Source organism: Dermacentor variabilis, chromosome 10 (assembly GCF_050947875.1).
Source record: "Dermacentor variabilis isolate Ectoservices chromosome 10, ASM5094787v1, whole genome shotgun sequence".
NCBI lineage: Eukaryota > Metazoa > Arthropoda > Arachnida > Ixodida > Ixodidae > Dermacentor > Dermacentor variabilis.
In genome coordinates, this window is record NC_134577.1 from 64,731,056 (window position 1) to 64,745,523 (window position 14,468).

General features: G+C 48.2%; 1 protein-coding gene across 1 annotated transcript in view; it reads right to left on the bottom strand.

The window, feature by feature from the left end:
- LOC142560653 (phospholipid-transporting ATPase ABCA3-like) overlaps positions 1-14,468 on the bottom strand; it is a 66,378-nt gene that overhangs the window by 16,652 nt on the left and 35,258 nt on the right. The window contains exons 18-22 of the mRNA XM_075672888.1: positions 12,332-12,502; positions 11,233-11,429; positions 10,208-10,504; positions 4,904-5,029; positions 1,760-2,017 (exon numbers count right to left, since the gene is read on the bottom strand). Coding sequence (XP_075529003.1) covers positions 1,760-2,017; positions 4,904-5,029; positions 10,208-10,504; positions 11,233-11,429; positions 12,332-12,502 — 1,049 coding nt within the window. The remainder of the gene's footprint in view (positions 1-1,759; positions 2,018-4,903; positions 5,030-10,207; positions 10,505-11,232; positions 11,430-12,331; positions 12,503-14,468) is intronic.

A 14,468-nucleotide genomic window follows, 5' to 3' on the forward strand; every position in this document is an offset into this window, starting at 1 on the left:
CAGTAAGCACTGTATCGTATTGACGTGTATTTTGAACGGGTCACATAAAAGGTGATGTAATAACTGTTTGTGACTCTCTCAAGGAATTCCTACTTCGTACTGTAATTGAAGAGTCAACACCTACCTAAAACATGCAAGAAAACCAGGACACAACAATGTTGAGCCAGTAATAATGTAAAACGCCGCGCGAGAAGATCCAGTGCAACGCTAAATCTCGCTATAGCGAATGTTTCGCTATTCGGAAAAAAGTACAAATTTTTCGTAGAACCCGAAAAATACTTTTGCGAACCTCGCGCACTTACATCGCTATCGTATCCCGCGAGGCTTTTTCGGGCGGTCGGCCTTGCCTCTCGCCTAGAGCGGCCTCCTTCGTCTCACTCACTTCTCTTTCTTTTTTGTTCTCCTCACCCTTCCCCTATGCAGCGCTGTTTAGGCGTCCTCCCAGTGAGAGAGAGTTACCGTGCTGCACTTTTCTATCTAAACATTCTTGCGATCAAAGTCGCTTACTACTACAATTTCAACCGCGTCTTGTCTGCTAAGTTACATGGTGATGACGGTGCAGTTTTCACGTATGCAGCGACAGCTAACTACGTGCTAAGTTAATTTCAGGGTGTCGGGTTGCGTGCCGTAGGCAGTAATCATGCTACCAATAAAGACAGAAGCCCGCGCGAAGTAAGGAGTAAGCCTATCACTCATATTGCGAAGGCAGCCGAAACACCCTAGCGGCTACAGCAGTGGCACGGGACTCTGCGAATCTGCGCGTTCTTGTATGAACGCGCACGCATGCTCTTTTCCTTCCTTAATGTGAAATACATCGAAAACCGTACTTGTGCGAGCGGCTGTAACGCCATATGACGCTGACGTCACGGGCGCATTTATGAGTTGAAAGATTGAATCTAAAGCCCGACTATCTGCCGAAGCAGCTGGTCGTAAACGGGACTCACGCAAAGCTAGTTTTCGAAACGATGAAGTAGAGTGTTATGAAAAAAAAAACAACATGCAAATTTAATGATTGAGGGCGCGCTGCGCGAGAACTCGATGCTTTCGAATCAGTGCATGGGCGGTAGACGTGTGCAGACACACAGTCTGCATCCATTGAGCGGTTTTACAATCGGCCAACGTGAAACCACCTAACCTATTCGGGATGAGTTATCCTGTCCGACTTCCTTTAGTGTTTCTTTCAGAGCTTGCATGTGAATAGTGCATTTGCAAGCGCCGTCGCGCATACATTAAAGCTTCCTAGAAGATTACAAAAAAAAAACGTATTGCGTAAATAGTGCACTAAAAGAGGCCGGTATTCGACTACACAACGCGCGAGATTATATTTAGAAAAAACTTGACACAAATTATATAAACTACCGTTTTCCTCGCGAGGCCTCTTGCTATTACGACATACTAGTTGAATGGTTAATAAAGGGAAATTCAGACATCTACACGCTTGTAGCAATTACTACAAAGGAAACCCATACGGGTTCCTCGAAAGAAAAGCCTCGCAGTTGAAGAAAACGTCGCCCTCGTCCGGGACTCGAGCCGGGGACCAACGCGTTTCCGGGGGCAGCCGCTCTACCATCCGAGCTAACCAGGCGGCTAGCGGATGGCAGGGCGAAGTCGAATCTGTCATCAACTCGAAGCACAGGCAAGAGTTTGACGTAACAGTTCTGCGGAATCCCGCAAGGTAGAGAGAAGTAATTAATGAAGGGAAAAAGTCAGACATCCACCCGTTCGTAGCAATCGCTACAGTTGAACTGTCTTTCGCTACCTTCGCAGCAGCGGGATATCCTCGTGTCCGACGAGTACTGGACGTCGCGGCAGGCCTCGGCGAGCAGTTCACCGCCGGTGAGACAGATGGCGTTCAGCCTGGACAGCAGGATGACCTTGACGACGCCCCGCACGAGGGTGTACGTCGGGAACCAGCGACACACGTAGCCCCAAATGAACAGCACCACGGTGGCAGCCGTCGACGGGTCGTCTTGCACGAGCACGTGCAGCAGTTCCACGCCCAGCGAGCCCACTATCCCTGCGTGTGTCGAGCAAGGTCGGTTGGGTCGGGGACCTCCCGTGTGACGAGTGTGGATGGACGCCGAGGTTGTCTCCTCGGCTGTGGCATCGGCGTCGTCAGCGTGGACGCAACGTCGCAAAGTGAAGAGGGTAACAGCGCAACTCTAGGCATTCATTAACAAGCACACGAATGGGGAAAAATAAGTATATACAGATCTCACGCATTGTGGTAGTCGACGTTAGGCGAAGCATATTGCGGGTAGCCGGCTGCGTAGTATCGCTTGTAATTCCTTAAAGCGCTGCCGGATGAGCCAACTTGGTGCTGGGCGAGTTCTTGTGAGCTCGGCGCGAGCATATCTATGACGACTGCAGCAAGACGAGGATGATGATATGATATCATTACAGCGATGGCTGGATAACTGATCTTTCTTTGTTGTTGTTGTTGTTGTTGTTGTTGTTGTTGTTGTTGTTGTTGTTGTTGTTGTTGTTGTTGTTGTTGTTGTTGTATTAAAGCCGAACAAACATTACAACTTCCGTTACTACCTGGGTCAACCCCGAAGACGGTGCAACGAAGCACGGCGTCTGCATAGTGTTTTCAGTTACACGGAACGTAGGGGCAAATGCGGGCCAGTCTCGAAGGTGGTGCAGTATTCGCCTAAGTCAGCGTCTCGAAGCGTTAGCCGCTGCGAGATGGTTAATGGGAGAACCTGGCGCGCTGTCGCTATTATTAGCAATTTGTCAATGTGGAACGCGAAAGAAAGCTAAATATACCAGGTGTTCTTTTTGGCTGCACCAATTTTTCTTCTTATTCGCCTATGACAGCACAATTCCAACCATCCAGCTAAACTACTCGAAGGGGCGGCCATAACTTATACGAGAAATCAACATACCTAATTGGATAATTAACAGAATTACACTAATTACATATTTAATTATTTACCTTGCGGCGAATATTGATATCTACAATTTGTACCCGGTGAGTTCGCAAGGTGTGCCCAGTTCGAACAAAGTCTCAGAACGACATCAGTTTCGAAATATTTTCAAAGTGTCCGACGAAATGCACTGGCGTTCCAGTTACGTTTGTGCTTAAATGCGTAAAACAGAGTTTTCTTTAAAAAGTTAAGTGGACGAATAGTGCATTTCCACCGCAAGTGTCACGGCGCATACCTCGAAACCGGTGCCATCCTCAGAATCCACTCTAAGTGTCGTGTTTCCGCGACACTTGGAAATTTGCCTTGTAGATTCACAGCCTACAATTCGTATGTTGAAGTATGAAGCAGCAGAAGCTTGATGTGGGCGAGTTGGTTTTGCATACTTGAAGAAAAGAGCGCTACGAAGACGCGGACTAAAAGACGAGCGCCTTGTCCATCGTACATGTTCCTCTTTTAATCCGCGTCTTGGTAGCGCGCTTTTCTTCAAGTTGAAATATGCGCCGTAAAGTTCTTAATTAACAAATTAATTACTGCAATTACGTTAATTATTCAGTCAAGCATCTTGATTTCGCGTAGAAGTAATGGCCACCTCATCGGGTAATTTGGCTCAAGGGTTGGAATTGTGCTATCTTCCACAGACACTATTAAAATTTTGGTGCAGCTTAAAAAAGAAAGTACCCTATATTCGTAAGCCTTGTCTTCTGTGGCGAAATGAAAACTGGTGCGCGCTCAAGTGTCTTCGCGTGCGCCACGTGACGTAACGTGACGTAACGTAACTGCCAGTCATCTAAAATAGCTAGTTGGCGCTAACACAAGAGAAGTCTGCGTGCACCTGATCGTGGCGAAACAATAAAGAAAGAAGAAAACAACCAACAAGCCTAATGGTTAGAGCATAGGGCTTATTGTGAAAACGGACACTTGAGCTTTTCTTTATATCATATAGGTCCGGAAATGATGCCAGAAAGTAACCTACCGTAAAGAGCTTGGAATGAGCCAAATTATATTTTTACGTGAAGAAAAATTGGTGGACTTCCAAATATATTGCGTTGTACTCAGTACTCCCACATACGTCACAGGAATACGTCTTGACGCGGCCTGGCTTCTCCGAAGCAAGGTCTGGTTGGCTCAAAGGAAATAGCCCATGTGCTACTACAGCCCTACAGAGTTTCGTATGAGATGGTAAGGTGAGAATGGTCACCTGTGTTTGCACTGTAAAATTTACCACAACGCTCAAGAAGGAACCGTGGTGCCCCCCCCCTCCCCACACACAAGCAGCTGAATGCTGGTTGAACAGTAGTAGACATGATAAGTAACATCCGTAATATTTCAAGAAAGCAAACTTTCACCGCTGTTTCTGCAGTATACAACAAACCCAGTCGCCGTCGTTTGCAGTTCATCCCAATTTCATGAAGTGTGTTCTACTGTGACCAATTACACGTTCGAGGATTGTGTTGCGCCTTCAACGAACCATTATTTCCTGACACTTCCAATCTACTTCAACCTGTTTGCAATATGCGGAAGCATTTCTCCTCTCTAAAGCCTTCAATATTTATATATAAAGTCCTGTTCTTTGAATTCAAGCGTAGTTTTGAAATGCATGCTATAAACACTGTGAAATTTCACTCTACGGCGAAAAATTTACTTTCACATAATAATGGGCTAACAATCTCGCACAACCTGCACCTAGTATGTTCCAATACCTGCCGCAATCATACGCATGTCTTCAGGGGTGTGATACTTAAAATCATATCGCCTGCAAAATTTTCGTCGCTACCATGCAGCACGTTATCTTTTTTCCCGTTTCTGAAAGCTTTTCAATCACTCTTAGCCGATACAACGAGATATCTGTCAAATATGACAACTGAATGCTGTCGATGTGTTGTCGTTTCGGCGGCAGATACGATTTCCCGTTGACCAGTAGTGCAGAGCAGGGTGAGTTTAGCACCGGCAACGCTTCACGCGAGCGTACTCACCTGCCAGGAATAGGCCTAGCACCATGTAGGTGAAGGCACAAACTGGTTCGGAAAACACCTTGGAGAACAGGTACGCCAGGGGCAGGCTGGAGAACGCGTTGGCGACGAACAGAGCCAGGATGGCAACTGCGGTCGGCAAAGCAATAGAAAAAAAGGCGGGCATAATTTCTTCTGTTTACGTAAGAACGTGGACAACTTATATCCGTTACAGCGATCACGGAGGCGAATGTAAGGCTGCACGCTTATTTTGTATACATTCAAAGCGTCGCGAGTTGATCACGTGTCACACATACGGCGCAGGAGTGCACTTCCCTACGCGTCGGGGCAGCAACCACTTGGATTTTCTTTTCGTTTCTTGAGTGCCAAGAAAAGGCCCGCGTTGTGTCGAGTGACCAGTCACAGTCACAGCGATGGCGTTTCTATGCACCGTTTTTTCGTGGGCGCCGCCATATTGTGAACCCAGTGGCGCCGCCTATGAGCAGCGCCGTACTGGCTTGGGTAAAAGCGGTGTTTTGCATGGCAGGTGTACGCTCGGCGGTAGGTTCTGGGGTCTGTTTTCGCGGTCGTGCGATCTGTTTAGTATGACGTGCGTCTTCTACGTGGTAAATGGTTCTGTGAGTCATGTTGAAGTGGTTTAAGGCGTCATGGCCGGAGTTTCTGCTGGCGATGAGGTGGACGGAACACGCAGCGCCATGTGTGCGCGCATATTTGAGCCTACAATCAGCCTCGGAGATTGTGTATTTCTGAATGTTCCATTCACTAATGTGACCTTATTGCAGTATTATCCTGTATTCCTAAGCTGCGGTTTAGGAGCCATGAAACATATGCGACGATCGTAACAGCGTGAGTACCGCTCTGCTACGATAGGAGCTGTGATGTTTGACAAGTATTCAAACTGTTCGCTGCAGGTTACATTGCGTGACTACTTGGTTCGATGGATGAGTTTTCCGCCCCTTAATATATTAGTTTTGGCTAGTAATAGCACCATACCTTACAGACTGAATTAAGCTTGTCCAGCAAAGGGACTGTTTACGAACTGCGCGAGCGTCCTAAGCAGTGGTAAGTGCGGGATTACAGATATCTTTGTTCTATATACCGCATGGTCCAAGCCAATGTCCAAGCATATGGCATCAGCGGTTATTTATCTATAAACGTTGTGCGGCGTGACCAGGCGAGGTCGTATTGCGGCGTTAGCCCGTTTTCTCTTGCTTTTTCGAGAAAGAGGAAGATAAGCGAATTTTTCTTTTTTTTTGGTTGTGTTCGTTCCGTTCTCTACGACACACTCACACGTATTACGGAAATTTTGCCCTCAAAAATAGCCATCGCATTATTTTTATGCGATCCGGCTCATATATTATGGCTGTATACAGGCCAAAAAGGCAATTCCGAAGCGCACAGCTTATATATGTATCGTGCTGGTTCACCAACCGCAGTGATCGATGTATTGATCAGTGCCATCGGCCTCCTGCAGGAGGGCTAGCGTAGACATATAGTAATTTCAAGCCTACTAGACTTGAAATTCGTGAGAACGATGCCGGTGCATCACAAATATTTGATAGCGCCTGCCGCTCAGATGTTCCGTGGTTGCCTTAGGTTGGCCGTGTACGAGCATGCGCTCTTATGTTTTATGTTTTACTCCCTACGCCAAGCGATCAGACAGTGAGCTGATTTACCATTTAATATTGGTAACACAGAGACACCGGTTTTCTTTGTTGAATTAAAACCGATACAAGCAAAACAGTTCACAACACATACACCACGACTGATAATGTGCGTACACCGCGGCTGATAAAGCGCGCCACATTTTCGGGCCCCCGAGACATATTTCCGCCTGCTGTAGTTACCGATGCACCGAAGGGCTTCCCTGACGACCTTATATGAACGGACATGGCGTAAATATCACAAAGTACGATCTTCAACATTGGGCTTCTTCGATTTTCCACTTCTGGCTACCCGCAGGCTGCCAGAGCCAGCCAGAGCGCCTTCGTTTTTCTCGGGCTGCTCCGCCCACCGCGCCGCGCACTTCCGCCGGGCGTTCGTTTTGCTCGGGCTGAACGGTTCTGGCTACCCGCGGGCTACCAGAACCTACCACGACGATTTTGGTCTGGCTGCTCTCTGGAAGTGCTCTGGCTAGCAGACGACGAAAAGAGGCGATGGGCGCTCGCCGCCATCTTTACGGGGACTTCACTGATTGCAACGCGGGCGCTTGGGGACTTAAACTTACCTCGCTCAGCCAACTGTCCACGGTCATCTTCGGATTTCCTTACTTGTAGCGTTATCTTTTTAGGTGCTAACGCTCCGTTCCGCATTGCGAAGCGGTGTGATACGAGGTGTGGTGAAGCGTTTGAAGCTTTTGTGTGTGTATGTGTGTGTGTCTCCTGAAGGCTTCTTCGCGGCGGTGATCAGCGCGCCACGCTGTCATGCGTGCATGTTATCTGCATCGTGTTCCACGCAAGTTGTAGACGCTCAATCACACATTGCGGTACATTTTAGGTTCGTCTTTCTCTGGTGGCGTTCCTTTTCGCGTATTTCGCGTATGTATGCGGAGATATCTCCTTTTTCTGCAGTTAGCGAAGGCTTTGCAGCTAGCCCGGCCCTGCTCGTTCCGTCTCTCCGTCGTATGCTTGGGTGGCAGCTCGAAACCGATATGTGTTCGAACTGCAGGCCGTTGATCTAAGAATGCACTGATTGAGTAATAGGCACACGTGCATTAGACACACGCACATTGGCTTAATGCTCTCATGATTGCGACCAATGTTGTTTTTCGTGTGAAACGCTTCGCTAGTCGCAGGCGGCGTGCATTTTCATGCGCCAGCCGCGTCCCCAGCTCCTTAGGGTCGAAATGAGAAGCACCATCAGCCACAACAAACTTTTCTAGCTGAAATCGAAGCTAGCCCAAGCAGATCGGCACGAAATTTTATGCGTACGAGACGTACCCGATATCCTGCTTTTTCATGTCTTGCGAAGTGATGACACAACGCCAACTCATCAATGTCGCCGGTGGGCGATGTGATCGCTGCGAGCAGGGATCCTCGAGCTATCGCTTTCGAGTATACATTCACGCGCGATTTCGCTTATTGTCGTCGGACGCGTCGATCGGAGGCCATCTGTTGCGCTGCGAAAGGCGAGGTCGGCCCAGTACGCGTCCTGCGCCGAGTCGCGCGAGATTGATCGTATCCCTGAATGCAACTATATATTTTCAAGCTGGCAACGCATACATGGGCCTACTACGCCGAGCGCGCGCCGGCATCGCCGGGCGCTGCCATGCTGGTAGCACGTCTACATTTGGCCGGCTGTACCGGCGTTCGATTTTGCAAACATCGGGCAGGTTCGGGTTGTCTTGGGATCCCAGCCAACGTGACTTCCTGTCAGAACCGGAACTAGCTGGCTGCCAGAACTCCGAAAATCGAAGAGGCCCATTGCGAAATCGTTCAGCAGCACGTGACAGCAATAATTTCAAGCAACGCCGCGCGGGATCCCCCAAGCCAGAGAGGAGGAAAGGCTCGCCGCGCGCCCTATCCTCCTTGCCCGATGAAAAGGTGTATATATGGCAGACGTATTTGGGCAGTGAAATTTAGAACCAGCTACCCTCGGCTGTGTTGTCCGAATAGAATCGCTACCACAGCAGCCTATAAACGGCGATAATCGAGGAATAAAAAAGCTTTATGTACGCTGCTCAACTCAAATAAAACGTACATAGGTACATTGGCCAATCAAGTTCGTTGAATTCCGTGACGTCAGGCGCCTTTGTATCCTTAAAACGGCTATATTTCCTTTGGCCATTCTTTGTGTCACACGTTTCGGGATCAAAATTGAACGTTTATAGGGCAAATGCTCTGGCAGATCCTGATATTACTGCTGTGCTGAGCCCGGAGTAAAGCTTTCGCTTGAAATAACGACGTGTTATTTTACAGTTAGCTCAGGATGTACATTAGTACAGCAAAGTCGTTCAGCTGTCAGTGGACTCGAGCTGACTCAGCTTTGTTTCAGAGGGGAAGTGCCGAAGCCCTGAGCTTCTCATTGTTGGAGCTTGTTTGTAATTCTTAGGTTGTCATCGACTATTAAAAAATTAAATCATGGAGTTTTACGTGCTAAACCCACGCTCTGATTATGAGGCATGCCGTAGTGGGGGACTCCGGAAATTTGGGCCACCTGGGATTCTTTAACACGCACCTAAATGTAAGTAGACGGGTGTTCTCGCATTTTGCCGCCATCGAAATGCGGTGTCATCGACTATAGTTCGCCTCACAAATAGCTCATATCTCTGAACGTTCGTGATCTGCCTTCCGTTCTGCTTCTACGCAGTAATTTGGTGTACATAAAACGAACTGGTACACAAGTATCGTTCTCTAGCCAGGAGTATTCGATTTGCACCGAGATGTCTGTCCTGTGACAGGAGTTGTGGTCGCTGTTACCAAATTTGTTTGCTTACAGTGCGATAATGTACAGCGCCGCATAGGTTTGTCTCAGCCACAGAAACTGCTCACGCGACGATGACAATGCTTTTTCAGAGTATGACCAGTAACTCTTTTCGTTACAGTGGTACTTTTGCTGTCGAGATTGTGGAGACGCTCGTCCATCCCGGTGTCCCGCTCCGCAGAGCCTTTCGCAGGACGGTCCCGCGAAGAGTGCCGGTGGGCGCGCGAAACGTCCACGCGCTCTGCCGGCCCTAAGCCTAAGAGGAACAGGCTTACACCCGCTTTTGCGCCAGAGTAAACCCGCGTTAGCGGTGCAACGCTAGCGCCATCTCTCGTGCTATTCTGCAACTATACACCGACTGCCACCGGCGCTTACCTACGCGGGCGAGCCGGATTACGTGAGATGCGATAGCCATGGGGGGGGGGGGGGGGGGGGGACAACATAAAGGGGCGCAAAGTGAATCGAGCGTCTCCACAAGATATATAGCAATTTGTCTCGTGATGAGAACGTCAAACTAGACTCGCATTCTACGCATCCTATAAAACTTCTTGTCTAAACGTAGTAGTCATTTCATTGCTAATGGTAAATTAGCGTCCCAAGAGCGACTAGCCTGCAAGCAGGCCGCGCACTATACGCAAACTTTAGTAAATTGTTATGAACAAAGCTGCACACCCTGTGGGCGAACGTTCGTTTACAGTATACGGGCCCGCGAAATAAGACGTGTACCAGGAAATAACTTTCCTATACTCCCTTCCGGAGATTTTCACCACGTGTCATATTGCCACGCAAACGATTGCTTAGCCCTTAACATGCATTCTGTAACCGGTACAGCTTCCAAATTCGCGGCTACATAGTAGGATACGGTCCACAACTCCCGCAACTTACGATGGTACGAATGGGCGATTTCCGTGTGGCCGACGAATATGATGAAGGCAAGCGCGATGCTGTTCCAGAGCGCCATGAACATGTCAAAGACGAAGTGTCCCATCCAGTACATCATGCCCGACATGCCGGTCATGAGCTGCATGTGCTGGAAGCCGCAGCCCGACTCGACCATCGGCGCAAACACGTGGCTGCCCGCGTAGAAGCTCATCGCCAGCGACACGAAGAACGCGTAGAACACGCGCGTCATGAAGTTCCGCGTCGGGAACAGCTGCGTCTCGTAGCCCAGGGTGTCGCGACCTGCGAGGCGCGCGCGTGCGCACTCATCCAGCAAGGCCTAGCTCGTCCTCCCAGGGAAGAGGCAGAAACGTTGTGAGCGTTTCCCATAATGTCTTCTAACTGGCCGAAAACCTGGGTTAAGAATTTTTTTATGTTTAACCCGTAATTAACAGACGCTTCAGAGTTTGCCTGCCTATCTTCCTTAACGTTCCCCGCATTTCCTCCAAATACGAGTCATATATTTATTTTCTTTAATTATGAAAACAGGGATATAACATTTCTTTTGAAAGCATGTAATCGCATTACCAACTTCGCTATCAAATATGTAAATGGCAGCGAGGATCCCCGTTTTTCACATTGTGCAGGAGTGGTATTCTCAAGTCTGTCACTTTCAGGGATGCTTTTTCTTTCGCCCGATGTACTGGCCGGCGTGATTCCACAATTAGACCACGCAATCACAGCGCCTCATTGGCTTGTCCGATGAGCGCGTAAGTTTAAACGACATCCCCCGAAAGAAAACGAGCCACAATTTCGCACCGGCTGAGGCTGCGACGCGACCTGTGACGCGACTGCCTTTCCGAACCACTGTCGTAGCCCTCTGTCAGAAAATTTCCGGGTAAACCCTCGAGCCAAGGCCAGTTGGCAAACGCGGGGATTTGGCGTCACGCTGTACACTGTACGCTATTCAATCGGGCGATTCTGTACGCCTCGCGAATGCGTGCGCGAAACACCAGGGGGCGCATGCTCACCGTCTTTGAGCGTTAGCTTTCCGTAGAGCTTCTCGAACTCCGTCTTCGCCACGTAGTCTTCGCTCACGGGGGGCCAGTTGACCAGCGTGATGTGGGAGTCCTTGCTTCCCGTCAGGTTCCTCAGCAGTGCCGTGTGCAACAGGTTCACACCGACCACGGCGCTGGGCGGGCACTGGCCGTTGAACCAGACGAACAGCCTGGGCGACAACCCTCAACTTCTTAGCCACTAAATTTAGCGCTTTGTCGAGGTGCTTCAGAACAAGTTGTGTGTGCTCGGTGACAGTGACTGAGAAGTTGCGACTTTCGCGACGCTTCCCAAATGCTCAAATTTATTATTAGTTCATCGCGTATTGTTCTATTACATAACCTGTGCTTGATTTACCACACATGGTGGGTTGCCGAGGAAGTGACTCGACGGTCCTTCCCCAGTTGCCGTTAAATCACTAGTCTCATGCACGTAAATGCACGTAAAAAAATGTTAGTACATAAAAATGTTGCTATGCTTCATGTATATCATTCCGGAAGAACAACTCCTGCTGTTTAAGAGTAGCACCATGCGATCAGTTGGGGCCAAAGCAGGGCCAGCATTTTCCCTAGCTTTCACACGCACGACAAAGCAAAATCTCGCAGTCAATTGTCAACCACTCGCTCGACTCCCGAGAAACGACAGGTCGCCGGCGGCATACTGATGAAGATGGAATGCATAATAGCTCGTGCACTGCATATCTATCTATCTATCTATCTATCTATCTATCTATCTATCTATCTATCTATCTATCTATCTATCTATCTATCTATCTATCTATCTGTCCGTCCGTCCGTCCGTCCGTCCGTCCGTCCGTCCGTCCGTCCGTCCGTCCGTCCGTCCGTCCGTCCATCTATCTATCTATCTATCCATGTATCCATCCATCCATCAATCAATCAATCAATCAATCAACCAATCACTATCAATCAGTCAATCCATCAATCAGTCAGTCCATCAATCAATCAGTCATTCAATCAATCAGTCAGTCGACAAGCTCCGCCCGCTGCTTTTATGCACTGCCCCTGCAGGGCAAGAAAAATTCTCGGGCTACAATATTACAGCGACGTGCCTTACCTGCTGTTCTGGAAGGTGCTGATTCCGTACTGGTACTCGTACAGGTAGGCGTACATGTCCTTCTCGGCCCAGAACAGCAGCTCGCGTTCCACAAACTTGCTCGTCGGCGCGAAGGTGTGTACCGAGTGCTCGGAAAACAGCGGCAGTAGCACGTTGTCGCTGAAGTTCGCGCTGCACAGAAACAGGGTCCCCTAGCTTTGAGAAGCGCCCTATCGCACTGTGAGTTGTTACTGCGCGCGATACGCATGCAATAACGTCACGATTAGAGACGAGTGGTTCAGGAAGCGAAGTTAATGACCAGTGCACTTCGAAGTAAGCTACCCTTCTGCTCGAAAGAGGAAATGCTCTATTTTTATCATTTACGCCGTTTCCACGCTATTGCACCCAACTAAAGTGCGAATACTGTTTTCGAGTGCTCCTTTTCCTTTCTTTTTTTCTTCTTCTTCTTCTTTTTTTTTTTTGCAGTTGACTCTGCCATCCATCAACACGGGAATCATACTTTTTCTGAGAACGCTTATAGAAAGTCCATGTTCTCTATATTACATAAAGAACAGCAGTCATTCTATATTATACAGAGAACAAATATATTATATATATTTAGAGCAAGCACTTTGTAAATCGCAGTATATACCATAAGGTAATTAGTTAAAAACCTTATTAGTGCATTTTTGTTAATTACGCATTTCAATTTCTCGTGCACGTAATGTACGGCTCTTCGAGTACACCAGCTCATGGAGTAGAATAGCGCTATCTGTCACAGGCAATCTTCAAAAAAAATGCGGTAGTGTTCGCTGAAACACCCTGTATATCTCCCTCGGCAGCTCCGCAATATCGTCATCTGTTCCTTCGCGCTTGAGTACATCCCATAACAATTGCCGGCGTGTCTGCGGTGTCGGAGGCTCCCTTAATACCTATAAATGCTGTCCATAAAGGTCTATTCCGAGTAGTGGCGTTCGAATATTCGAAAATTTCAAGTAAGGAATCGAATAGTGTCTTGTTAGATTCGGTTTTCGAATATCCGAAAACTTCAAGTAAGGAATCGAATAGTACCTTATTCGATTCGGTTTTCGATTTCGGTCTTCGAATCGAATAGTCACTATTCGTAAATGCGAATATTTTTCGAATACTTTTCGAATATTTCGAAACGTCGACTGCGCCCAAATGAACATAAACCTGGAGAAAAAGTACGGTAAATTTTCACCCACGCGAGCATAGTATAGAGTAAAATATAGAGAGCTTGCGTAGTGGATCAGGCTATGCCACTCAGGTAGCCATACTTTACGGGCTGCACAGCGGCCATTCATACTCTCTGAAGAGCCCTGTGTATGCGAAGAACCTAGTTGTTTGCTCCTAATGCTTCATTTGTACTTTTAATAAACACTTCCTAACGTACTGCGTAATGACAGACACTTGCTAACTTTAAGATTACTGAAATGTGAACATCGTTTTATATAAATTGTGGCTATTCATTATTCGAAATACACTCGAAACAAATTCGATTCGATTCGATTCGATTCCCTTCTGGCACTATTCGATTCGTATTCGATTCGGTCTCAAAAATGACTATTCGCACACCCCGAATTCTGACCTATTGAAATCTGTACGCACGAAAAGAATTATGGCGGTTTACGTGCCAAAGCCATGATTTGATTATGAGGCACGCCGTAGTGTGGGACTCCGGAAATTTGGATCACCTGGGGTTCTTTAACGTGCAGCTAAATCTAAGTACACGGGTGTTTTCGCATTTCACCCCCATCGAAATGCAGCCGCCGTGGCCGCGATTCGATCTCGCGACCTCCGTGCTTAGCAGCCCAACACCATAGTCACTAAGCAACCACGGCGAGTAAATCTGTGTGCACTGAGTTAGTACAAACGTATTATCCTCTAAGCGACTGCATAGCCTGCACCAATTCCGTAGTTACCTCAGTATGTGCTTTTAGAGCACGCCTATTATATAGGCGTCCGTTCCTTAGCTTAACGTCGGCGCCTACCGGCGGCGTCCCTTGGCGTAACCGAGCGAACGAGCACAGCGAAGCATGAAACAGCGAATGCGGAGCGCAGCGGGGGATGAAAGACGGCGATAGCGAAGAGAGCGCGAGGAGGAAAGGGAAGGAGGAGGGTGTGGCGAAAGCGGGAG